General features: G+C 39.7%; 1 protein-coding gene and 1 pseudogene across 1 annotated transcript in view; one reads left to right on the top strand and one right to left on the bottom strand.

Moving 5' to 3' along the window:
- Positions 1-64: 64 nt before the first annotated feature.
- The window catches only part of MAST2 (microtubule associated serine/threonine kinase 2), a 192,166-nt gene continuing 164,543 nt past the window's right edge, over positions 65-27,687 (top strand). Inside the window, exon 1 of the mRNA XM_044674823.1 lies at positions 65-211. Within this exon, the coding sequence (XP_044530758.1) occupies positions 65-211 (147 nt within the window). The remainder of the gene's footprint in view (positions 212-27,687) is intronic.
- Positions 23,444-26,101, bottom strand: LOC123245648 (annotated as a pseudogene).

Here is a 27,687-nt window from a genome sequence, read left to right as displayed (position 1 = left end):
GGGCCGGGCTTGGGGCCAGGGTCGGGGCTGGGGGGCCGGGCGCCCAGCTGCCTCCACTGCTCCCATGAAGCGCTTCCGCACCCGGGACAAGCCCGCGGCCCCCGGGCCGGCTCGCGCGGAGGGGGGGGTCCGGAGGGCGCCGGGGGCTAGGGCCCCCCCTGAGCCGCGAGCCCCCGGTCCAGCTCCTGCAGTCCCCACGCCCCAGGAACAGGTAGGACGAGGGCCCGTCCAGTCAGGCGGGGAGGGGGAGAAGGAAGAGGAGGGACTGGGGGACACTAGCGCTGGGGTCAGGGGCTGGAGGAGGTTGGGGGCCAAGGGATTGGGGAGGCAAGGACTGGGGGCCAGAGAGAGAGACAGGGAGGATGGAGAAGGGGAGAGCAATGAATGGATGACATTAGAGGGGAAGGGTGGGGGCGGACCCAGGCTTAGGGGTGAGGAAATGGCATAGTTAAGGGGGGGGGGACGCAGCTTCGTGTCCTCCTGGCTGATGACATTGGGAAGATTGCGCTTGGGATGGGTGCGGAGCCCAGTTGATTGGGGGTTGGGTGGGTGGGGGAAGCAAGTTCGGGGACTCGTTGGACCTGAACGAGCCCAGGCCAGTTTGGAGAAAGATCTATGATGTACATGATCCGGATTTAATTGGATGGCAGAGGGGCTTTGAATAAAATCTCACTTCTTAGAGGCAGACACCAAACAATCTGAATGGCCTCCCCACATTCTCCCCTTGGACTCTTCTCTTGTAGGTCAATATGTGGCTATGGAGGAGCTTCCAAGCTCTCCAGTCTTCTGCAGCAGTGCAGACCCCAAATGGTGCAGTGCCCATTATAAGGCCATTCTCAAGATCACCGTAGGTCCATTTCTTAGCAGTGGAAAGCTTTCAGTCTCTACAACCATAAAGGGCTGAGATCAGGTATCTAAGATAGCACAGGGGAATTAGGGCTGACAGAAGGGAGTTTGAATGCTTTTGTGAGGTGGTAGAAAGAGGAAAGAAGGGCATCTTGAAGGGGGATTGCAGACAGCCTGCCTGAAACATCAAGCTGACTTTCCAACATTCTGAACAAATGGTTGCTATGTCTCAGTCTAAGTATCTCTGCAACCTCATAAGGTCCCATTCTGGGGTTGGCCAGTTCAGCCAGATTGTTAAGGATAGTCCCTTCTGAGCTGATCTCCTTTTCTGCCTACTGCTCATTGCTCCTAGTTAGTCAATATATGTGTGTGTGTGTGTGTGTGTGTGTGTGTGTGTGTGTGTGTGTGTGTATATGTATATATATTTTATCTTCCAGTCGTTTTTTAGTCATGTCTGACTCTTTGTGACCCCATTTGGGGTTTTCTTGACAAAGATACTGAAGTGGTTTGTGATATCCTTCTCCAGCTCATTTTGTAGATGAGGAAACTGAAGCAAACAGGTTTAAGGGACAACAAGTCAGTGTCTGAGGTTTTATTTGAACTCAGAAAGATGAGTCTTCCTGACTCCAGGCCCCCAACACTCTTATCTGTCATTAAATATATTAAGCACATGCTGTATGCTAGGCACTCTGCTAAGTGTTAGGAATACAAAAACAAAGACCTCTCACTTCTCATACCCTTCTTCCCAGGTATGTGAGGTTTCTTGATACCTTTCTCTCACTTATTAATTAGTGCCCTCATAATCTGTGGCACCTAGAGCTAAGGTCTGGCCTTTGGAGGGATGTGGATGATCCAACTAGAGATTGGTGGGAGTCTCTTGCTTTTCTCCTTCTGAAATGTTAGTGTTCTATTCATGCAGCCCTCATCTTTGAGGACTGAGCAAGTATTTTCTCTTAGTGCTTTAGGATCTAGTGGAGCTAGAAAGGACCTTTAGAGGCCAAGCTCCATTTTACAGCCAAGAAAACTGAGGCCTAGAGAGGTGAATGATTTGCTTAGGCCACAAAGGAGATAGCTGATGTTATAGCTGGGTTTTGAACCTGGAGCCTCCTATTCCATAGCTAGCATTCTCTTCCTGGTACTTCCCTTCCTCCCTAGTGGTGGTAAAGAAAAGGCTTTCTTTGGTCTTGTGGCTTCCTGGAGGAATCCATTCTACCAAGGCTTATCTTTAACTTTCCCTCTGAGGAAACCCTAAGAGAGCTTCCCCTTGCCCTGAAAGGTAAATGGACTTGCCCCCTACATGGTGGAGCCAAGACTCAGCAAGGTGGACTTAGCTGAAGTGCTAAATCAATGAGAGTGATGATTGCTTATGGTGATGAGCAGAATCTGGATGCAGATATATTTTATCTTTGCCATCACAACCATCCTTGGCCCAAAGACAATGAATGCATCCTAGACTGTAGGACTATTGTCTCCTTGTAGCATGGAAATTGCTTGGTCTATTTCTTTGAAATCCTGGATGCCTGACTGGATCCAATATCTGTCTTGGTGACTCAACCTACTGTGCTTCTGTCCAGGCTCCTAAGAGCATGGACTTAGAACAAGAAGAAACTTTAGAGATCATCTAGGCTTCCTCATGGGATAGAAGAAGAAACTGGAACCCAGGGAGGGAGAGGAAAGGGCTTGGTCCAAGATCACTCAGCTTGTCGGTGGTGAGCCAAGATTGGCTCTCAGGTCCCCTTTCCAGATCCACTAGCTTCTGTATGGTCTTGCATCCTTGTTACTGCTGTTAACAAAGCAATTTAGAGGTCAGAGTTCGGGGAGGCAAGGAACTCAGAATGGAGGGTCCTGGGGCAAGTGAAATGGAAGGAAGGAAGGAAGGAAGGCCTCATAGGAGGTGGAGGTGGCATTGATGGGATTTTTGTTCAACTGCTACATTTGTCCTGGTTGTCTCTTCCCCCTCCCCTCAAGACATTTCATCTCTCAGCCCCTGGCATTTTCTCTGGCTGTCCCCCAAGTCTGGAATGCTCCCTCTCAGCTTCTAGGACTGCCTTCAGGTCCCAGGTCAAATCCAATCTTCTATAGGAAGTTTTTCCTGGCCTTCTAGGATATTTATTTCCTATTTATCTTGTATGTAGCTTGTTTATACATATTTGTCCCCAGGTCATCTCCTCTATTAGGCTGTGAGCTCCTTGAGGGCAGGAACTGTCTTTTGCCTCTTTGTATCCTGATGCTTAGAAAGATGACTGGCACATATTATTCCAGTCAGATCCTTCTTAGGGTTTTCTTGGCAAGACGTTGGAGTGCTTTGCTATTGTCCACTCTAGCTCCTTTGATAAGTGAGAAAACTGAGGCAAATAGGATTAAGTGACTTCTCCAGAGTCACCCAGCTAGTCCAGATTCAAACACATGAAGATGAGTCTTCCTAATCCCAAGCCCAGTGTTCTATGCACTGTATCACCTAGCTGCCTCTCACTCCCCTGTACCTAGTACGTACTTAATAGATGTTTATTGACTGACAGAGTGGCTCTTTTGGGTTCCTGCTGGGCTCATTGCTGCTCTGGGCATTGAACAGATAGGTGCCAGCCTTTGCCATGGAGACCACACACAAAGCCTCTTAGGATGTGCCTTCTGCCTAGTGACTGAACTCAAGGGGAGGAAATCCTGTGGGCCCAGGCACCCCCCACCACAACTCAGAGCCAGTCTTGATTCTTATCTCAGCCACTCAGTTGCCAAATTCTGTATAATTAGAAAATCTTGAGCCCTTGGATTTCATCTCCCAGAATTCATTTCCTTTTTGTCCCTTCAGACATTGAAAGCCCTGCATCTTTCCCATGTCCCTTCCTTTTCCTACTAATTTCTTGTTGCCTCCCTTCATGTATCGCACATGCCTCCAAAATTGGCCTGCTAGCTATTTCCTGAACTCAGGTGTTTGATCTCTGCTCTCCCAAGGTTTGCACAGGCATACACAGTCCCTTAAAGGGTTGGAGAAATGTTTTCTATTATTGGGATTGCTCCCAGATATGGAAATGGTGTGTAAAAGCACTGTTGGAAGGTCTTTTTGATTTTTCATGCCCTGGTCTTCTTTTCCCGGCTCCCAACGGGTGTGTGTCATACACTCTGCCCCTCTCTGAAAAAGCCCACAGACTCCTCCACAGTGAAGTGTTTTAAGTGCATAAAATACATAAGATTACAAAGGAAATAAATTATATTGAGATGCATTTATTGAACTAAACAAAATTCATTGACCTCCTGAAGTTTCTCCATGGATCCAGGTTCAGAACTTCTGCTCCTTCCCACCTATTAGATTTCTCAGAATCAGTCTTTGCTGATTTCAGGGAAGTCAAAGGAGGAGCTAAGTGTGGGTTAGTCCAGCTTGGCCCCCATGTTGGGCAAGTAGCCCTCCAGTCTCTGGGTAAGTAGGTGAATGACCGTGGATGTGGCTGATTGGAGCGGAATGAGTAGCCTGACAGGCACTTGGCCCCATACCCAGAAATTCTGATTTATTCTATCTAATTTATTCTATCTCACTGGAAGGGACCCTGAAAGAAGTCCCTGCTCTAACCTCCCTTACTCATGGTCTGGCTCCTGCGTGAGGACCTCCAAGGAGAGATGTCCCTCAAGAAGCCCTGAAAGGCAGGCACTTGGGGATAGCTCTGCCTGTTAGAATGTTTCTTCTTGTAGCAAGCCTAATGTAGTCTTTCTGTAGCTTCCTTCTGGTTTCCTGGTCTGCCTTCCAACAGAACATGTCTCATTCCTCTTCCCTAGGATAACCCTGCAGACACTTGGATGAGGCTCATCCAGACTCACCCCAGGGTAGGGCAGGACTGCTAGGCTCAGTGCTTTAAGTCTGGCTGATGTGGGTCACCTGAGCCCTAGGCAATAGTAGCTTAAAGAAGCTAGTCTCATTGACTTAGTTACTTACAGAAAAGTGGCCAAGGCAGTTAAGTAATTTAGGAGCTTCTTTTAATTACATGAATGATTTTTATTGGCCTCATTCTTTAATACTCTTTCTCCTTAAATGATCCAGTAAAATGAAACAACTAAGTGGAGATGATCCAATTCAACAAAGTTCTAGTGTCTCCTACATGCCTGGTACCATGTTAGGCACCAAAGATACAAAAAAGAAGCTGTTCCTGTCCTCCAGGAGCTTACACTCTGTTGGGGGAAAACATACACTTCCTTCTTCCTGGAAGCTTTGCCTTTCTTATATGCAGTCTTAGGGCTTCCTTGTCCCCTTATTGTGTCCTTCTGATCATGCCAGCAGAACTTTCAGTTCATTCTTACTAGTTGATCTTTAACCACACATCTCTCCCCAATCTTTTACTTGGGGAATTGATTTCTTGAACTTAAGTTCAAGACTTTATATTAATCTCTGCTGAATTTCACCTTATCAGATTCAGCTCAATGCTATAGTATATCAATATCTTTTTGGATTCTGATTTGTCAGAAAGTGTTCTCTCAGCTGGGTGTCTTGTGCAGCCCTGATGAACCTGCCATCCATTCCTTTTTCCTTCTCATTGATAAAAATGTTAAACAACTTAAGTGCAACCACAGATCCCTAGGACACTGTACTAGGGATCTCTTTCAGAGTAGACATCAAACCTTTGTTCCTGGCTCTTTTGCTAGGTTAGAATCCATGTGAATGAATTTTTGTCAGACACAAGAAACTTTTATCAACTACTTTGCTAAAATCTAGGTGTATTTTATCTTTGGCATTTTTTGATCTAGCAATTTATTATTAATAATAATATTAACAATAACAATAATTAATACATTAATAAAATATTAATGAATTAAGGAAAGGAAATGTGGTTTATCGAGTATTTTTTTTATGAAGGTAGGCCAGCTCTTTGGTATGCCTGTTTCCTTTCTAGATGTTTCCTAACCAGCCTTTCATCATTATGTTCTTCAGCTTGGCCAGATGTTGCAGCCAGGTGATCTCTGCTCCCTAGAGTCTGGACCATATTTGTGTTCTGGCTTCTTCATTCACACTCAGCTTGCTCCCTGCATTTTTGATATGACCTTGTGGATGGAAAACAGGCGTGTTATTGTCCCAGTAGCACTTGAATGACTTGCTGCTCTGTTGCTAGGAGAGCGACCCCCGCCCAGTGAAGCCAGTGTTGAGGATTATTTGGGATGGCACAAGCTCACAGGGTATGTCCCAGAGGCCAGAACAAAGCCTGCATCCCAGCCAGGGGACAGGATGTTGTCCTTTGCAGGCTCATTCATAATCTTGATGGAGTCCGTTGCCTGTAGTAGTCTTCATTTTTTCTTTTCCCTTCTGGAACTCTACTTTGGAATTACCCAAAGAACAAACAGTATGTTTACCACAGTTTTTTCATTTGGCAGTGGTATTGTTGGCCTTTGCAAATTTTGGCTTACTGTCTCCATTACATACAGTGTGTTGGAAGGAAAACATTATTCTTCTTAATAAATGTTCTACCATTTATAGATGTATAAATCTTTGGAGAAGCAGGATGGGGAGTAGATGGAGAGCTGGCCTTGGAATTAGGGAGACCTGAGTTCAAAGTCCTATTCTGATCTTGTACTGGTGCAAGGACTCTAGACAAAGGAACTTAAACTTGTAATACTTCAAGCAGCTCTCTAAGATTCTTAAGTTATAGAAGAGAGATGCTACTCTTGTATCAGAAGAAGAAGGAAGGAAGGAAGGAAGTATTGTTAAGCACCTACTAAGTGCTTTAAAATATGATTTCATTTGATCTTTGTAATAATTCTGCTAGGTAGGTACTATTATATCATCTTCATTTTACATGGGAAGAAACTGAGGCAGAAGCCATCTACTTACTATACTGGTAGTTCCCTAACACTGAAGGAGTCACAGGTTCATATCAATGTAGTTTTAAGTATCTGCAGAGAAGTTGGGTTGGTGTCCAGTCCAGTGACCTTTTGAAACTATTATGTATTTCTTTAGGTGGGATGGAATCAGCAGATTTGGAGGACATAGCATTTGTCAGACTGTGGAAAGAACAGAGAATGTTTAGTTTGGAGAAGACTAGGGGGAGGAAGAGAGCTGGGGCTCCATATCTGAAAGATGGGCATGAGAAGCAGGAAGAGATGCGTCCTGTGTGTGTTGAGTGGGAGTGTTGCATCAATGTGTGCAAACTGCAGCGTAGATTGGAATTCTTCATAAGGAAGGAATGTCTGGTCAATTCAACAAACACTCATTTCATTTTTTCTAATGTTCCTCCTCCTACTGTCCCTCCCTCCCCAAGCAAATATTTAAAAAGAAAAGGAAAAAGTTAAAAGGAAAAGGGAAACTCAGCCTCTTAGTACATAGCTGCATAGTCTATGCCTGCCAAACAAATTCCCATGTCGGCTATGTCTGAGCGTCTGCTTTCTGACTGAATTTTAAGGCTCCGGGGTTTCCATCTTATGATCTGTCGTTGCATCAATCAGAGTTCTAAAGTCTTTCAAAGTTGTTTATCCTTATAATGTTCATACAGGTCTCTCCAGTTTCCTCATTTGTTATTGCTCAGTAATATTCCATGACATCCATATACCATAATTTGCTTAGCCATTGCCCAAAAGGAGGACACTCCCTTAGTTTCTAATTTTTGGCTGTCATGGAAAGCACCTCTAAAAGTATTTGGTACATATAGATCCAAAACATTTATTTTAATAATGTGAAAATACATACGAACTAATTTTCAGTTGATAGTCATTTTTTCCACTTTCTGCAATAAAAAAGAAAAACCAAACCTTTGTAAAAAATCTTAATGCAATAGTAATATTCCATTGTATCAGCAGGCTACAGTTTGTTTAGCCAAACCCACTTTGTTTCCAGATTTTTGCTGCAACAAAAAGTGCTGCTATAAATGGTTTGGTGTATGTGGGGCTTTTCTTTCTGTGTTTAACTTTCTTTGGGTAGGAGATGATTTGCAGCAAAAAAAATCCTTTTAATGATATAGTCATTTCTCTTGCATATAATTCCAAATTGCTTTCCAACACATTGTGGTCCATTCACAGTTCCACCAACGATGTATTCACATACATATCTTTTGGTAGCTTCAGCAACATTGATTACTTTAGTCTTTTGAAAATGATTAATCTCCTTTGACCACCTATCTATTCAGGGAATCATTTTGGATCTTATATTTGTATCAGTTGCCTGTATATCTTGGATGTCAGACTTTTGTCAGTGATATTTGCTAAAAATTTTTTTCTTTAGTAATTTGTCATCATATTCTAGCTACGCTTGATTTTATTTCTATGCCAGCTTTGTAATTGTATACAATCAAAATCAACCTTTTTACCCTTTTTTTTTTTTTATCACTTCATGCCTTGTTCAGTTTAGACTCTTCCCCAACCATAGTTTTTGTAAAAGCTACCTCCTTCCATTGTCCTCAGTGGATGGTCAGTGACATGATCTTTTATATTTAGCTTGCCCATTGATTTGGAGCTTATTGAGTTAATTGGTATGATACTGGCCTGAATCCATTTTCTGGTAAACTGCTTTCTGCTTTTCCCAGAAGTTAATGTTGGATAAGGAGCCCTTCTCTCAGTGGTTTGTGTTCTTGACCATTGGACTGCCATATTCTATTGTTTCTGAGAAATAGAGAAGTTTGGAGGAGGTGAAAATTTGAGCAATAAAATGCTCAATTCTGATTTGGACCTGTTGAGGTTGAGATTTAGGTATTTAATAGGTATCAAGATATCAATGAAACCATCAGTAAATAATAATGCACTTATTAACATGCCAGAAACTGAAGTTACAGAGAAAAGCAAAAATCATCCCTGTCCTTCTGGGAGTGTACATTTGAATGAGAGAGACAACATGTAAATAATTAGGTACATCCAGGATGCATACAGAGCAGACGGGGAAGGCTCTAGTATGAAGTGGATCCAGAAAGACCTTCTTCCAGAAAATGGTGGCTTTTGAGTTGAATCTTAATGGAAGTCAGGGAAATGATGGGACAGAGGTGAGGTAGGGGAACATGGGGGACAGCCAGGGCAAAGGCATGGAGTTGGGAGATGGCCTATTATATGTGAGGAAAAGTCAGCAGACCAGGGGAGGATGTGAAGCTAGAGTTCAGGAGAGATTATGGGGAAATAAACAGATTTGGAAGATGATCCTTGCACTTAGGAAAACAGATGAACTTATCTAGAGGGAAATGAATTGAGGGCTAGTCAGAGGTTTGGGGTAGCCACCCTAAGGAGATGGAGAAGGAGCTATCAAACACATAGGAGAACCAGAAGAGAGCAACTGCATGGAACTCAAGGGAGGAGTGTGTCTAGGAGGAGGGCAGAGTCAGAAGCTGCAGAGAGGTCAAGGAAAATGAGGCCTGACATTAGAGCATCTCATTAGCAGTTATGAGATCACTGATGACCTTTGAGAGAATAGCTTTAGGAGAGTGATGGGTCAGTGGCAGAGAAGCAAGTTTGTGGTGAGGCAGCCAGTTTAGGCAAGCCTATACTGGTCCCTTGCCCAGTAGGCAGTGGCTTTTGCATTTATTAGGTGAGTACACTCTTTTTGGACAATGAGTGAACAGGGTTTTTCTTCTGATGCTTTGCTGGGTCATCTCCATGGGTTCTTGGAGGTGACTAGCAGCTCTCTGTGGGCCTGATGGTGATGGCTGGTAGATCAAGGGGCCTGTTCTGTGGGAACTTCAGATAGTCATTCTGACCCTAGGTGCTAGAGGAAAGAGCCCTGTATGGGCCAGGCATGCTTGGGCTGGCCATATAGCCTGGCACCATCATTGTGCATTGCTGTTCTCACAGTGGATAAAACATTTCCTCATAAAGCCTAGAGGAGTCTGGATGCTCTCTTTGCTTGTTCTATCTTTCTCAGGCCCTGCTCACATCCTCTTACTGTCCTTAGAGTTGGTCAGCCAGTTCAGCCCTTTGCAATGCCCTTATCTCTAGCATTTCTGACAAGTGACCACCTCCTCCTTACTCCTCCTGGAGGAAGCCGGCTCTATTCTGGACCATCACTTAGAAGCTCTGGCATCGTTGATGTTGACCTGGAATTGGCTCTCAACTAGTAGCTTTCTTGGTCTGAGTCTATGGAGCAGGGGTCGGCAACATATGGCTCTTGAGCCGTATCTGGCTCTTTGGAGGGCCAGATATGGCTCTTTCTGCAGGAGCCATGAAGTCCATTTTTTTCAGGCGCTGTTACAGGAGCGGCACTGTGAGCACTGTACGGCTCTCACGAAATTACATTTTAAAAAATGTGGCGTTTATGGCTCTCACGGCCAAAAAGGTTACTGACTCCTGCTATGGAGTCTAGACTCTTTAGGATGACGCTGAAGGCTTTGTCCAGCTGTATTTCCTCCTTGGTGCTCCTGTACATGCACTGCTGCAGGTAGCCTGGCCCTTCTGTACCAGGGCATCCACACACAGGAGTACCCAGTCATCCTCCTTTCACCTAGTACAGGACTTTCTCTTCTTTTATAAAAACGTTTATTTCAATGAGCAAACATTTATTTTCTCTCCTCTGACCATCTACCTGCCAAGATCAAAACAAAACAAAACAAAACAAGTAAAACTCCTGTAATAAATACATAGAGCCAAACAAAACATTTTCCTGCATTAGCCATGAATGTTCTGTGCCTTGGGTCCTTCATCAGCAAGACTCCTTTAGTGTCATGTTCAATCCTTGTGCAGATCAGAGCTCTCAAGTCTTTCAAAGTGGTTTGCCTTTACAATGTTATTGTTGTGTCATTGTCCTCTTGATTCTGCTCATTTTACTCTGCAACATTTCAGACAGACAAGCATTGTCAGGTTTCTTGAAACCAGTCCTTTTGGGCATTTCTTCTTAATATTCCATTTAATTTATCAAGTCAAATCAGCAAGCACTTATTAAGCACCCACTGTATGCTAGGCACTGGGATAAGTGCTAGAGAAACTAAGAAAGATAATGTTTTCTTCCTTTGACCCCTCTCCCTGAAACCAAAACCAGTTCCTGCTCTCAGAAGTTTGGGGCAGCTCAGTGGCTCAGTAGGTTGAGAGCCAGGCCTAGAGATGGGAGGTCCTAGGTTCAAATTTGACCTCAGATACTTCCTAGCTGTATGACCCTGGGCAAGTCATTTTACCCCATTGCCTAGCCCTTACCACTCTTCTGCCTAGGAACCAATACACAGTATTGATTCTAAGACAGAAGGTAAGGGTTAAAAAAAACAGTTCACAGTTTAATGGGGGAATCAGCATGCAAATAATATAAATACAGACTAAATTGCAGTAGTACTGGCTGAGGGACAAGGGTTTGCCCTAGAGTAGTGGTGCATCAGAGGAATGAAGGCAACATATGAGAGATTTTATTAAGGTAGAATGGACAGGGCTTTGCAACACATTGGACAGGGAGAATGAAGGAGTAGAGTTGAGGATGACACAGTGTGTGAACGTTGTTGGTAGGGAAAAGGGTGCTGTAATAGTAATGGTTAGAAAAGGAGGGTGGTTTGGGGGAAAGATTGAGTTCAATTTTGGACCTGGGACATTTAAGATGTCCACAGAACATTCACTCAGAGATGTCTAATACATAGTGAGTGATGCAAAACTGGAGGTGAGGAAAGAAATTAGAGCTGGTTAAATAGATCTGAGAACCATCAATATAAAGAAGATAAATTACTCTGTGGGAGCTGATGAGATCCCTATTGTTTTGTATATTGTGTAAAGGGGTAATGTCAAACTCACATATAGAAGAGAAGAGGGCCCAGGACAGAGCCTTGGGGGATACTCATGACTAGTTAGTGGGATTTAGATGAAGATCCATCCAAGGAGACTGAAAAGGAATAGTCAGATGGGAGGAAAGCTATGCGAGAGTAGTATCACAGATATCTAGAAAGAAAAAGATATGGATAACATGATAAATAATTTAAAAAACTGAGGTCAGGAAGAATGAGGATTTTATTCAGTCATTCTCTGACTGAGTGATGAGTACCTCCTTAGTTTCTAGTTCTTGACCACTATGAAAAGAGCTGCTGTGAATAATTTTGTGTATTTGGGTCTCTCTTCTTTGGTTGATCTCTCTGATACCTAATACTGGTGTTACTGGGTCAAATAGTAAGCCCAGTTTAATCACTTTTTGGGGCATAATTTCAAATTGCTTTCCAGAATGCCTAGACCTGATCACAATTCTGCTTATAGGTTGTTAATGTGACTTTTCTTTAGTCCCTCTAGCATTTACTATTTTCTCCTTTTTTTTCCTCTTTGCTACTCTGATGGGTATGAGATAGAATATTGAAGTTTCTTTGATTTGCAGTTTTCTTATTAGTTATTTTGAGAAGCTTTTTAAAAATATGGACATTAATAGTTTCAATTTCTTTCTTTGAAAAATGACTATTCATATCCTTTGACCACTTTTAACTAGGGAATGTTTCTCATTCTTATCAGTTCCATAGATATCTTAGAAATGAGACCTTCATTAGAGAAATTTTCTGCAAGAGCATTTCCCCCCATTTATTTATTTGCCTTCTAACTTTAATTGCATCAATTTATTTGTGCAAAAACTTTTATTTATTTATTTTAATGTTTTTATTTTATTATGATCAATTACATGTAATAACAAATTTCCACATAAGTTTTCTGAAGTTATGTGGTCCAAATTGTCTACCTTCCTCTTTTTCTCTTCCTGGGGCTGGCAAGCAATTCATTCTAGGTTATATATGTATTATCATGCAAAACATTTCTGTATTGTTCATTTTTGTAAGTGAATAATCTTATAAAACCAAAATCCCAAAACATATACCCAAATAAACAAAGTGAAAAACCATATGCTTTCATTTGCATTCTGATTCCAATAGTTCTTTCTCTGTAGGTGGATAGCATTCTTTTTCATAAATCCCTCAGGATTGTCCTGGATCATTGTATTGCTTAGAGTGGCAAAATTTCTCACATTTGATCATTCTGTAGTATTGCTATTACTGTTTATAATGTTTTACTGGTTTTACTGGTATGCTCTGGCACATGTGCCATAGATTTGCCAACATGGGTATAGTGTATGAGATATTGATGTATACTTAGTTTTTGCCATACTATTTTCCAACTTTCCCAGAAGTTTTTGTCAAATGATGAGTTCTTATCCCAAAAGCTAGGATCTTTGGGTTTATCAAATACTAGATTGCTGAGGTCACTTACCCCTAATCTATTCCATTCATCCACACTTCTTTATTTATTTATTAAAACCCCTTACCTTCTGTCTTACAATCAGTACTGTGTATTGGCTCTAAGGCAGAAAAATGGTAAGGGCTAGCACCCTTATTTTTCTTAGCCAGTACCAGATTGTTTTGATGATCACTGTTTTATAGTACAGTTTAAGATCTGGTACCTCTAGGCTACCATCCTTCACCTTTTTTTTTTCTATTAGTTCCCTTAATATTCTTGACCTTTTGTTCTTCCAGATGAATTTTATTATTATTTTTTCTAGTTCTATAAAATGGTTTTTTGGTAGTTTGGTATTGAACTGAATAAACAAATTAATTAGGGTAGAATTTTCACTTTTATTATATTAGCTTGATCTGCCTATGAGTAATTAATGTTTTTTCAGTTGTTTAAATCTAACTTTATTTGTGTGAAAAGTGTTTTGTAATTGTGTTCATATAATTTCTCTGTATGTCTTGATAAATAGATTCCCAAGTATTTTATATTGTCTGGGGTGATTTTAAATGGAATTTCTCTTTCTAACTTTTCTGCTGGGCATTGTTGGAACTATATAGAAATGCTGATGATTTATGTGGATTTATTTTGTATCCTGCAGCTTTACTAAAGTTATTACTTATTTCAACTGGTTTTTTAGTTGATTCTGGAGGATTCTCTAAGTATACCATCAATTATCTGCAAATAATGATAGTTTAGTTCCTCACTGCCTACTTTAACTCCTTCAATTTCTTTTTCTTTTATTGCTAAGTCTAACATAGTGAATAATCCTCATGATATATTGCTGTAGTCTTTTTGCCAGTATTTTCTTTTAAGATTTTTGTATCAATATTCATTAATGAAATTGGTCTGTAATTTTCTTTCTTTGTTTTTGGTCTTCCTGGCTTAGGTATTAGCACCGTATTTATGTCAAAAAGAATTTGGTAGGACTCCTTCTTTGCTTATTTTGCCAAATAGTTTATATAGTATTGGAATTAATTTTTCTTTAAATGTTTGATAGAATTCACTTGTGAATCCATCTGGCCCTGGGGATTTTTTCTCTTAGAGAGTTCATTCAATTTCTTGTTCAGTTTCTTTTTTGAGATGGGATTATTTAAGTATGCTATTATTCCCTCTTTTGTTAATCTAGGCAATTTATATTTTTGTAAATATTCGTCCATTTCATCTAGATTATCACATTTATTGTCATAATCAGGCAAAATACCTCCTAATGATTGCTTTAATTTCGTGAATTCACCCTTTTCATTTTTGATACTGGTGATTTGATTCTTTCCTTTCCTTTTAAAAATTAAATTAACCAATTCTCTATTCCATCTATTTATTTATTTCCCCATATAAGCAACTCCTAATCCTATTTATTAGTTCAATAGTTATTTTATTTTCAATTTTATTAATTTTGCCTTTGATTTTTTTTTAGGATTTCCAATTTAATCTTTAATTGGGGATTTATAATTTGTTCTTTTTCTAGTTTTTTTTTAGTTGCATGTCCAATTAATTGATATGCTTTTTCACTATTTTATTGATAAAAGTATTCAGGGATATAAATTTCTACCTAAGTGTTTTGGCTATATCTCATATATTTTGATATGTTGTCTTGTCATTTTCTTTAATGAAATCAGTGATTGTTTCTATGATTGGTTCTTTGACCCACTAATTTTTAAGAATTAGATTATTTAGCTTTCAATTAATTTTAATTTTCTTTTCCATGAACCCTTATTGATTATAATTTTTATTGCATTATGACTTAAAAAGTTGCATTTATTACTTCTGCTTTTCTGCATCTGGTTGTGAAGTTTTTATGCCCTAGTTCATGGTCACTTTTTGTGTTTGTATCATGTACTTTTTATTTACCCCCATTCAGTTTTCTCCAGATAAGTTTTCTAAATTTTCATTTACTTCCTTTGCTTGTTTATTTTTTTATTAGATTAATCTAGTTCTGTTAGGGAAAGATGGAGGTCCCCCACTAGTATAGTTTTATGGTCTATTTCTTCCTTAAGCACCTTTAATTTCTCCTTTCAAAATCTGGAGGCTATACCATTTGGTGCATATATATTAAATACTGATATTACTTCATTGTCTCTACTACCTTTTATCAAGATATAATTACCTTCCTTATCTCTTTTAGTCAGGTCTATTTTTGCTTTAGCTTTGTCTGAGATCATAATTACTCTTCCAGCTTTTTTTTTTATCTCATTAGAAGCCCAATAGATTCAGCTCCACCCCTTATCTTTCTTTGTGTGTGTCTACCTGCCTCAAATGTATTTCTTGTAAACAAAATATCATACGATTCTGGTTTTTAATACAATCTGATATTTGCTTCTGTTTTATGGGTGAGTTCATCCTATTTACATTATTCCCAGTTATGATTATCGTCTGTGTATTCCCCTCCATCTTGTTTTCCCATTTTAATTCTGCCCTTTCTCCTTTCTCTCTGTCCCTTTACACAAGTGTTTTGCTTTTATTCACTCCCCTCATCCCCCCTCCCTTATATTACTCCCCTTTCCAACACCATCCTGCTTATTCCCCTCCAACTCTATAGATCTTTTAATTACTCCCCCAACTTCATCACCTTTCTTATTCCCCTTCTACTTCTCTTACACTATAGGGTAAGATAGGATTCTATACTCTAATGATCTGGCTGTTATTCCCTTTCTAAGACAATTCCAATGAAAATAAAGTTTAAGTATTGTCCGTCATCATCTTTATCCTTCCCTCCACTGTAATAGTTTTTTTTCCCTCCTATACCTCTTTATGTGATAAAATTTAGCCCATTTTATCTCTCTTCTCATTTCTCTCAGTGCAGTTCTCTTTTTCAGCCTTTGATTGTTTTTGCATATCATCCTAAATAGCTTATTGCCACACACTCTGTTTATGTATACTTCTTCTAACTACTATAATAATGATAAAAATTTTAAGAGTTACAAATATCATCTTTGACCTTATTGAGTCCTGTACATTTTTTCTCTTTTTTATTTACTTTCTTATTTTCTTGAATTTTGTATTTGGGCATTAGATTTTCTATTTAGGTCTTTGCTTTTCTTTAGGAATGCTTGGAAATCTTCCATTTTTATTAAATGATCATATTTTCCCCTGAAAGAATATAGTCAGTTTTGATGGGTAAGTGATTCTTGGTTGTAAACCCAGTTCCCTTGCCTTCTGGAAAATCATATTTCATGCCTTCCAATCCTTCAATGTAGAAGCTGCCAGATCCTGTATAATCCTGTCTGGCACTCCATGATATTTGAATTGTTTCTTTCTTACTGCTTGCAATATTTTCCCCTTGGCCTTTGAGCTTTTGAACTTAGCTATAACATTCCTGGGAATTGTCATTTGGGGATTTATTGCAGGAGGTGATCTGTGGATTCTTTCAATTTCTATTTTACCTTCTTGCTCAAGAATATCAGGGCAGTTTTCTTTGATAATTTCTTATAATATGATGTCTAGACTTTTTTTTTTAATCACGACTTTCAGGTAGTTCAATAATTCTTAGATCATCTCTCCTGGATCCATTTTCCAAGTCAGTTGTTTTTTCAATGAAATTATTTCATATTTTCTATTATTTTTCATTCTTTTGATTTTTTTTTTGCTTTGTGATATCATTAAATCATTAACTTCTATTTGGCCAATTCCAATTTTTAAAGAATTATTTTCTTCCATGACCTTTTGATCCTCTTTTTCCATTTGATCCATTCTACTTTTCATGGAACTCTTTTCTTCATTGGATTTTTGTGTCTCTTTTTCCAATTGACCAATTTTATTTTTTAAGTTATTTTCTTTTTGTATTACTTTCATTTCTTTTCCCCATTTTTCTTCCACTTATCTTATTTGATTTTTTTAAATTCCTTTTTGAGCTCTTTCAGTGTCTGAGACCAATTCCTATTTTTCCTTGAAATTTTGCAAACTTGGTTGCTTTGATCTTATTGTCTCCTACTGAGTCTGTACCTTGCTCATCTTTGTCTCCATAAACATTTTCTTTGGTTAGGTATTTCTTTTGCTGTTTGCTCATTTTCCCAGCCTTTTTTTTTTTTTTTGCTTGTGTACTGGGAGTTCTGAAAATTGTTGATTCTGACTCTTCTGCAAATGGCTTGCAGACTCAGTGCTCTGAGCTATTTTGCCCTGGGACTAGGGGCTTCACCACAATATAGACTTGAGAGCAGCGATTCCCAAAGTGGGCGCCACCGCCCCCTGGTGGGTGCTGCAGTGATCCAGGGGGGCGGTGATGACCACAGATGCATTTGGGGGCGGTGAATAACTGTCAGGGGTTGGTGATAGTATGTGACAGGGGGCGCTAAGTAATATTTTTTCTGGAAAGGGAGCAGTAGGCCAAAAAAGTTTGGGAACCACTGCTTGAGAGGTTCAAGAGTTGTGGACTTTCGGGCCTCACTTTGGGCTGATACTAGCGCTTGAAACGTAAAGGGGTGAGTGTGGGGTACTGCTGGCTTAGGTAGGGACCTGGGATTCCAAAGTTAGCCTGTCCCCTGACTCAGAACCTGGCACAATAAGTGTGTGTGGGTGGGTAGTCAGCCTGCATTCTTCTGTGTGCAGTTTTACTTCTGGTTTCCTTTTATCCCATGAAAATGGACTCTTTCTGCCTAACTTTGAAGTTGTTTTCTGCAGGAGAGCCCCCTTACTCTATTTCCTTCTTGGTTCTGTTACTCTAATCATTTCGAGGTTCTTTTTTAAGGTTGGTTTGAGAAGGTTCTTTGAGTAATTCCAGCTTTCTGTGCTATTATTCTGCTGTCTTGGCTATGCTACTCCTATGCAAAACCTTTTAAATGTTACGTAATTAAAGTTGTCCATTTTATCTTTGATTCTCTCTGTTCCTTGTTGGGTCATGAGCTCTTTCTGTATTGATAGGTCTAAAAGGTTATCATACTTGTTCCTCTTTTTATATCTAAGTCATGTATCCATTTTAAGCTTCTCTTGCTTATATGATATGACATGGTTATTTATACCTAATTTCTGCCAGACTCCTGTACCATTTTTTGTAGTTTTTGGCCAATAATGAATCCTTGCCCCAATAACTGGGACCCATCGGTTTACTAAATACTAGTTTAATTATTTTTTTGCTTCAATATATTATATACCTGTTTGGTTCAATGATTGATGGTTATATTTTTTTACCCATTATCAAATCATGTTAATGATTATTGCTTTGTGGTACAGTTTGAGGTCTGGTACTGCTAGGCCCTTTTTCCTTTTCTCCTTTTCCTCCACCCCTTCTTTCCTCTCTCCTCTCCTCCCCTTTCTTTTCCCATTATTTCCCTTAACCTGTAAAGAGCACTTGAAGAAAATCCCCAGTAAATTGAATGACCCCTCTGTGGAGCATTTATGGGAGGGCATAGACAAGTATTTCTCAGAGTTAGGCAACTTGTCATCTGTAAGACTGGATGAATGGCCTCTACCTGTGAGAAAGTACTGTTTGAAAGTACATTGAAAGTACTGTTCATTAATATGGCATAGATGCTGGAACCTCTTCTGACACTTGAGAGAGAAGATGATGAATTACAGGCAACCCAGCCGAACTTTCTCAACATTCCCCTCTTCCCCCCCCCCCCCAAACAACTTTAAGATAATGCCTCAAAGCAAATTTTGGAGTGGCAGAGCCAACAAAAGGTCAGTGTGAGACATTTTTCCAGCCTAAGAAAACTTAGGATGTTGGCAGGAAGTTTGTGACACTGAGATAGAAGCCTGTTTAGAGACAGTAAGGGGGTTGGACAACTGGTCAGAAAGAGATTACATAGAATGCTTTCCTGTGTACTACTGGAACTGATTAGCAATCTTATTGACTATATGCAGTTCTGGGCCATAGTTCTAAGACAGGGAGTTATGTTAGCACTTGTGGTTGTAGGGGACCAGGGGCCCTTCCCGATCAAAGACCACAGTACATACTAGGATAGCAGTGATCACACTTCTCCTAGTATCATACCACCTTGGAAGCATCAAAAACTTGCAGACTCCTAGAACTAGTTCTGAAAGCAATAGGATGAAAAAACTGAAGCTTGGGGAAGTGCCTTTCCACCTTGAGGTGAGCAGAGCCCAACTTTAACATAAATTTCGAAGTCAAGTAATAGACTGGAAGAATAAGCAAACACCAAAAAAGCACTTTAACATAAAAAACTACTACTATGGTAGGGAAGATCAAGACACAAACTCAGAAGATGATCATAACATGAATAAAAATCCTAATTAGCCCCAAGATCACAAGGATTCCTGGAAGAGTTAAAGAAAGAAATGAGTAGTAAAGGGAATTGGGAAAAGAAATAAGAATAATGCAAGAAAATTATGATAAGAGAATTAACAGCTTGGAAAAAATATTGAATACTTTAAAAAACAAAATTGGCCTAATGGTAAAAGGCACAAAAAATCACTGAAGAGAAGAATTCCTAGGACAAATAAAAAAGGAGATACAAAAATCCATGGGAGAAAAGAACTTCTTAAAAAAAAAAAAGCCAGATTTAGGTTAATGGACAAAGAGGCACAAAAAGTTCACTGAAGAAAAGAATTTCTTAAAAATTAGAATGGAGGGACAGCTAGGTGGCTCAGTGGACAGAGTGCTAGGCCTGGAGCCTGGAGGTTCTGAGTTCAATTCTAGCCTCAGATACTTGCTAATTCTGTGACTCTGGGCAAGTCACTTAATTTCCATTGCCTAGGCCTTACAACTTTTCTGCCTTGGAACTGATACTTAGTATTGATTCTAAGCCAGAAGACAAGGGTTTAAAAAAAAATAGAATTAGGCAGGTAGAAGTTCATGACTTTTTGAGATATCAAGAAACAATAAAACAAAGTCAAATAATTAGAAAAAAAGTGAAATATCTTTTTGGACAAATGACTGACTTGAGTCCAGGAGAGAGAATAAGAATTATTATGTTACCTGAAAGACATGATCAAAGACAATGGAATAATGTCAAAAATTTCTACAAAAAGTTTTTCTGATAAAGTCCTCATTTCTAGAATAAAAACTGAGTATAGTACTGAGTCAAGTTTATAATAATAAGAGCCATTCCCCAATTGATACAATGGTCTAAGGCAGTTTTCAGAAAAAGAAATCAAAGCCATCAATATTCATATTGAAAAATGCTCCAAATCACTATGGATTAGGGAAATACAAATCAAAATAACTGAGATATTATCTTATACCTATCAGAAATAACCAGTGCTGGAGGAGAGGAGGGAAAAATAGGTACACTAATGAATTGTTGGTGAAGTTGTGAACTGGTCCAACCATTCTGTTGAACAATTTGGAACTAGGCCAAAGGGCTATCAAACCTTGCATATTCTTTGACCCAGTAATAACACTGCCAGATCTGTATCCCAAAGAGATAAAAGAAAAACTATGTGTAGAAAAATATTTTATCAGCTCTTTTTGTGATGGCAAAGAATTGGAAGTGGAAGGAGATGCACATCAACTGGGGAATGACTGAACAAGTTGTGACACATGATTATGATGGATTGCTGTTGTACCAGAAGATGATGAAGGGAGTGGTTTCAGAAAAACATGAGAAGGTCTATATGAACTGATGCAAATGCAGAGCCTGGAAAACATTGTGCATAGTAACAGCAATGTTGTGATGATGATCAACTGTGAAGTCTTGGCAACTTTGATCAGTAGAATGATCTAAGACAGTTCCAAAAGTCTGATGATGAAAAAATGCTCTCCACCCTTAGAGAGAGAACCAATGAATTCTGAGTACAAACTGAAGTGTGTTTTTTGGCTGTCTTTTTTTTTTTTTTAAACAACATGGCTAATATGGAACATAATTTCATATGTATAATTGACCTCATATTGTTTGCTTTCTTAGTGAGTGGGAGAGAGAACAAGAACTTGGATCTCAACATTTAAAAAGAAAAGCATGCTAAGAATATGTTATAGCTTATTTTTCTCAATTATGTGTAACAATTTTCAATATTTGTTTTCCAAAATTTTGAGTTCTAAATTCTTTCCCTCCCAATCTTTCTCCTTCCTGAAAGAGTAAACAATTTGATCTAGGTTATACATTTGTAATTATGATCACACAAAATATATTTCCACATTGGACATATTGTGGAAGAAGACCCATATAAAACAAAGGAAAAAAATCATGAATAAAGTAAAAAGTAGTATGATTTCATCTGCAAGGAATGCTAAAAATTTAACAAATAATAAATTAAATATAAAAAAAATTAAAATTAATGGAGAGGGGCCAAGGTCATCTCATTTTTCTTTTCTTTCTTTAAGATGCCAATTTTACTTACTTTTTTAAAAATGTAATTAATTAATTAAGATTATTTTCCCATGGTTACAAGATTCATGTTTTTTTCCTCCCCTCCTCCCATCCCCCTTCCATAGCCAATGAGCAATTCCACTGGGTTTTACATGCGCCATTGATCAAGACCTATTAATATATTATTAATATTTGCACTAGGGTGATCATTTAGAGTCTATGTCCCCAATCATATCCTCATTGAACCATGTGATCAAGCAGTTGTTTTTCTTCTGTGTTTTTATTCCCACTGTTCTTTCTCTGGATGTGAATAGCGTTCTTTCTCATAAGTCCCTCAGAATTGTCCTGGATCATGTAAGGGTTAAATTTAATGATTGGAGGGCAGCTGGGTAGCTCAGTGGAGTGAGAGCCAGGCCTAGAGACAGGAGGTCCTAGGTTCAAACCCGGCCTCAGCCACTTCCCAGCTGTGTGACCCTGGGCAAGTCACTTGACCCCCATTGCCCACCCTTACCAATCTTCCACCTATGAGACAATACACCGAAGTACAAGGGTTTAAAAAAAAAATTTAATGATTGGACAATGATTTTATGAAATTATGTGGTTGCCAACATTTATTATATCTTGAGTCAGAAATTTACTTACAAATATATACAAATAGAGAAGAAACAATAAAAAAGAGAAATGTGAGGGAGTTAGAGAGGTTATTTATTCTATCTTAATCCAGGGGGAGATTAATAAGCTCTCAACCAGGAAGGCCGGTAGTGAGTAACCACACAGCCTCCTCCAAGATGGAAGCTAGTCTCTCCAGAAACTAGGAAAGGAGTCAGCCTTTCATTCAACCCACAAAGTAGTCCAGGAGTCAGAGTCCAAGTTGAAGCCAAACTCCAAGCCCACGATCCAAGCTGCAGTTTCCAGTGAAGTTCCCTTTAAGACTCTCTCTAGTTAGGAGACTATCTTCACAAAACTGACTCAAACCAAAGGATTCATGGCTTTTATGGTGCTAGAACTGCCTAGGGGGCAGTGTTTGTGGGAACCAGTTCTCACCTTCTGGAGGGGTGAACTCTTATCAAAGGCTTCTGAAGGTGTTAATTCTTTTTTTTTTTTTAAACCCTTGTACTTTCGTGTATTGTCTCATAGGTGGAAGATTGGTAAGGGTGGGCAATGGGGGTCAAGTGACTTGCCCAGGGTCACACAGCTGGGAAGTGGCTGAGGCCGGGTTTGAACCTAGGACCTCCTGTCTCTAGGCCTGACTCTCACTCCACTGAGCTACCCAGCTGCCCCCAGAAGGTGTTAATTCTGATCATAGGATTCACAAGTTTCTGGAGTTACCCATTGTAGTAAGTGACTTTTAAATTCCTCCATATAATTCAGGCTTTTGTTGGTTCAATCCAGAAGTGGACAAAGGAAAGTTAATTCTGTCTTCACAATCTAGTGAGGTATTAAGTGGGGATACTTAAGTTGTTGTTAACTCAAAATAGACAAAGGGAATAAAGGATTCCCTCTTACAAGTTTAAGCTCAGAAAAGAGAACAAAAAATTCCCTTTCACACTCATTGCATTGCTTCTAGTAGAGAAGTCCATTATATTCGATTGTACCACATCCCTGTGTATAGTGTTCTCCTGGTTCTGCTCCTTTTATTCTGCATCAGTTCCTGGAGGTCATTCCAGTTCACATGGAATTGATCCAGTTCATTATTCCTTTTAGCACAATAGTATTCCCTCACCAACAGATACCACAATTTGTTCAGCCATTCCCCAATTGAAGGGCATCCCTTTATTTTCCCATTTTTTGCTACCACAAAGAGCGTGGCTGTAAATATTTTTATAGATTTTTTTTTTTTTTACATTTTTAAACCCTTAACTTCTGTGTATTGGCTCCTAGGTGGAAGAGTGGTAAGGGTGGGCAATGGGGGTCAAGTGACTTGTTCAGGGTCACACAGCTGGGAAGTGTCTGAGGCCGGATTTGAACCCAGGACCTCCTGTCTCTAGGCCTGACTCTCAATCCACTGAGCTACCCAGCTGCCCTTAGAAGTCTTTTTTTTTTTTTTTTTTTTTGCCAATTTTAAATAGATTTTATTCTCCAGGACAAGAATTTTCACTTATTTATAGATTGATAAAGTACAATGTTGTTTGGTTCTCTTCTTCTGTATACACTCAAGCATTCAGAATTCCCAGATTTGCATAGTAGCTTAAATGTTACTTTAAACTGCTACTGCCTTGGCGACAAATTTGAATCCTTCAATTTTTGGAAAGTTGTGTGGAATGCTCATTCTTCTGGTGCATTTACTCAACCTCTTTAGTGGCAGGATTGGAAGAAGCACCTCCAGATGGGGTTGCTTGACCCCATGGGAACCCACCAGGCATGCTTCCTGAGTGCATGGTTTTCATACTCTGGTTTAGCTTAGTAATGATGGGGTTGCAGACTGTCTCCTGTTCTTTCTGCTGATGCTCAAATTCTTCCTTCTCAGCAGTCTGGTTCTTATCCAGCTAGTTGATTATTTTATTACATTCATCAGTGATTTTCTGTTTGTCTTTGCCACCAATTTTGCCTTGGAGTTTTTCATCCTCTATAGTAACCTTCATGATAAAAGCACAGGATTGAAGAGAATTTAGAAAGACACCCTGTCTCTCAGCTTCTTATCTTCAGCCTTGTATTTCTCAGCCTCTTGGACCATATGCTCAAATGTTTTTTCTCAGATGACCTTTGGCATTGGTGATGGAGATCTTGTCCTCCTTGCCAGTGCTCTTATCCACAGCAGAAACATGGAGGATACCTTTTGCATCAATATTAAAGGTTACTTCAGTCTGAGGAACACCTGGAGGTGGGGGGATCCCTGGGAGCTCAGATTTGCCAAGCAAGTTCTTTTTTGCTGTTGTTCTCTTTCCTTCATAAACGTGAATAAACACTTCAAGGATGGTCATCTGAGTAGGTGGGAGAGATCTGGGTCTGCTTGGTGGGGATGGTGTAAGGGGGAAAAGGGGTTTTTTGGTTGAATATATTAAAAGGTTGGTCGCCAGAGGATTGAACAATTATTAATCCTCAATTAAGAATAATCTCAAGTCAAAATGGACTTTTATGGAAGTTTATTTACAAATTAAGAAGAGAGAGAGAATGTAAGAAAATTAGAGAGATAATGAGATAGAATAAGTGATCTAACACACTGAGTAAATTGCTCTGGCCCTGGCTCAAACCAGGCAGATTTAACTAGTCCTTAATTGGAAAAGGTCAAGCCTTGAGCAGAAGGCCGGAAGCCCCAAGGCCTCTGAGGTGTAGGAAGCAAAGCTTCAGTCACAGAGTCTCTTTGAAAGGAAAGTTCCTTAAGAGAAGTTCAGGAAGATTCAGTCTTAACACTCACCAAGTGGAGCAGTCTCAGTCACGAAACCAGCAGAGCTCCCTCAGGTCCCCTTCACAAAACCAGAAGACCCTTGACTCACTCAACTCTCTCTTTTTAAAGGGGTCACTTATGTGTCACTTCCTGGGCCTCCCTCCTAGTTTGTGAGTCCAATCACAACAGATGCTTCTCTTAGAACTGCCTAGGGGGCAGTCAGTAGATTCTGATTCGCTACGCATTCTAACACATGTGGGTTATGGATCTCCCCCACTTGTAAATCAAATAGTGCTGTTTATATCTTTGGTGATTAAATCTAAGCAAGGGCAGGGTAGATTTAATCTCATTATCACAATGGTGATATTGTATTTGATCAGAATTGTCATAGCTCCACCAGCAGTTTCAAAACCAAGGGAAAGAATGATATCCGATAGCAGCAAGCCCTGAACATTTTCACATTCCTCTCTAGGTGAGATGGCAGCCTGGATAGTTGCATTAATGGTAATTGCCTCATCAGGATTGATATTCTTATCATTTAAGAAGTTCTGCAGCAGCTTCTAGATTTGGGGGATCTGAGTGGAACCACCCACCAAGATGATGCTCTGAATCTGTGATTTTGCATCTCTTAGGGCCTTTTTCACAGTGTCTAGGATGTTACAGAGAAGATCAACATTTAGCTCAGTGATTCCCAAAGTGGCTGCCACCGCCCCCTGGTGGGTGCTGCAGAGATCCAGGGGAGCAGTGATGGCCACAGGTGCATTTGGGGGCAGTGAATAACTGTAAGGAGGTGGTGTTAGTATGTGACAAGGGCCCTAAGTAATATTTTTTTCTGGAAAGGGGCGGTAGGCCAAAAAAGTTTGGGAACCACTGATTTAGCTCTTCAAAACTAGCATCAGTGAAAGAGGTGTAGAAGATGATACCTTCTCAGGAGTCAGTCTCAATACTGACCTGGGTATTGGAAGAGAGGATGTGCTTAGCCTGGTAACAAATGGTGTGCAGATGGCATATTCTGATTCTCACTGATGTCCTTCATGTGCTTTCTCTTGAGCTCACCAATGAAATGGTTGACCATGCCATGGTCAAAGGCTTCCCTACTCAGTGGGTGTCCTCATCTATGGGTTTGACTTCAAAGATACTATCTTCAGTGGTAAGAATGGAGGCATCAAAACCTCCAAGGCTGGGACTTTTACAATGGCATTTGTGACAGTTTTCTCAAAGTAAGCTTTAGCAATTTCTTCCATCTTGATCATAGAAGATAATTCTTCAGAATAGAAACTTTTGGTCTTTCTTTTGTACTCTACGTGGAATTTAGGCCTGCCTGCATCATTTACCACTGTGAAAGGCCAATGTTTCATATCTTACTGTACAGTTGCATCATCAAATCTGTGATCAAACAGGTGTATGGCATCAAAGACTGTTGGTGATTCATTGCAACTTGATTCTTTGCAGCATTCGCAATTAAATTTTCTATGACAGGGAAAGCAGTATAGCTTGGGGTGATTCTCTTTCCTTGGTCATTAGCAATGATCTCCACTTTCCCGTGTTGGAAAACTTCCACATAGCAGTAAATGGTGCCAAGAAAAGTGCCAACTGCAGATCCCTTCTACATGGCTGCCAGGGCATTGGAGGTCAAGCTAAACTATGGAACAAGAAGGATTGCTGCTGTGCTGAGTAGAGTCATCTCACTTTTCAAAAAGAGGACTGAGAATAGTCTGTAGACTACAGTTAGTGAGTTTGACTTGGATTCTTGGCAAACTTTTAGAATGTATGGTTAAAAGGACAGTTAAAGTTCAGTCTCAATGTGACCTCATTTGGGATTTCTTGGCAAAAATACTGGAGTGGTTTGCTATCTCCTCCTTCAGCTCATTTTACAGATGAGGAAACGGAGACAAACAGGGTTAAGTGACCTGCCCAGGGTCACATAGCTAGTCAGTTTCCAAGAGCTGTTTTGAACTCAGGAATTGAATCTTCTTGACGCCTGGCTTGACAGTATCTACTGTACCACCTAGTTGCTCCAAAAGGATGATTAGTGAACATCTAGAAACAGAGCAGTCATCACAAAGGAACTGTATAACTTCACCAAAAATAGGTCATGGCAGTCTTAACCTCATTTCCTCTTTGGAAAGAGTTACTAGATTGGCATGATAGTAAATTTATGTAGACATAACTTGTCCAGATTTAATTTTAGTGTTGAATTCATTTGGTTTTCATCTTTGTTTTTTTTGTTGTTGTTTTAATATTTATTGAAAAGCTTTATGGCTGGCTTTTCTTTTTTATGCCCAGCCCTCCAACCAATCCAACATTGAATCTTATATTGTAGCAAAGACAATTTGTTGCTCAAAACAAAGTGATTGTGTCTAAGACTGAATGACAGACCACCACCTGGCCTCCTCCCCCAATCTCCCAGCTCCCAAGTGAGGGAAGGTTCTCTGGGACCAAAATTGATCATTGCTGTTAATCTGAGTTCTTAGCTGCCTTTTAAGTGATATTGTCATTGACACAATATTTACCTAGGTTTTAGCAACTCTTCTAATCAAATGTGCATGTGCCTTGCTGTCGTTGAAGAAAAGATGGAGACATACGATGGCTAAAAGTCTAGTCAAGATCCTTGGGAATGAGTGGGGCTGAATGGCTAAACCTGGAGAGAGGACTCTTTATGATTCCATGTCTGTTTAGAAGGTCTTCAAAGGAGTGCTCCACGTTTCTCTTCTTGACTGTCCTTTTTAACATTTTTGATCATTGATTTAGATAAAGGCATCATTGAGATATTGATTGTTTTGTTTGACTTGTTTTATTGGGTTTTTGTTTTTTGCCACTTGCATTTCTTTTTTCTTTTTTTAAAATTCAGATACTTTTCCCCAATTTTTCCCAATTACATGTAATAATAATTTTCCATACATTTTTCAAAATTAAAAGATCTAAAATGTCTCTCCCCTTACTCAGAGGTGGTAAGCAATTTGATCTGAGCCATACATATATTATCATATGAAACATACTTCCATATTGGTCATTGTTGAAAAAATACCCTCATACAAAACCAAAACCCCAAGTAAAACTGTAAATAAACTGATGTGTCATTTTCATTTCCAAATATATCCCTGACCCTACCCAGGGACCCTATCCTTATAGCAAAGATAGTAACTGTGTCTGATGTATGTATATGTAGCATTCCATACTCTTAGTTCCCATCTCTTCAAT

The sequence above is a fragment of the Gracilinanus agilis genome, chromosome 4 (assembly GCF_016433145.1).
Source record: "Gracilinanus agilis isolate LMUSP501 chromosome 4, AgileGrace, whole genome shotgun sequence".
Classification (NCBI taxonomy): Eukaryota; Metazoa; Chordata; class Mammalia; order Didelphimorphia; family Didelphidae; genus Gracilinanus; species Gracilinanus agilis.
This window is presented reverse-complemented; position numbering and strand designations above follow the sequence as displayed.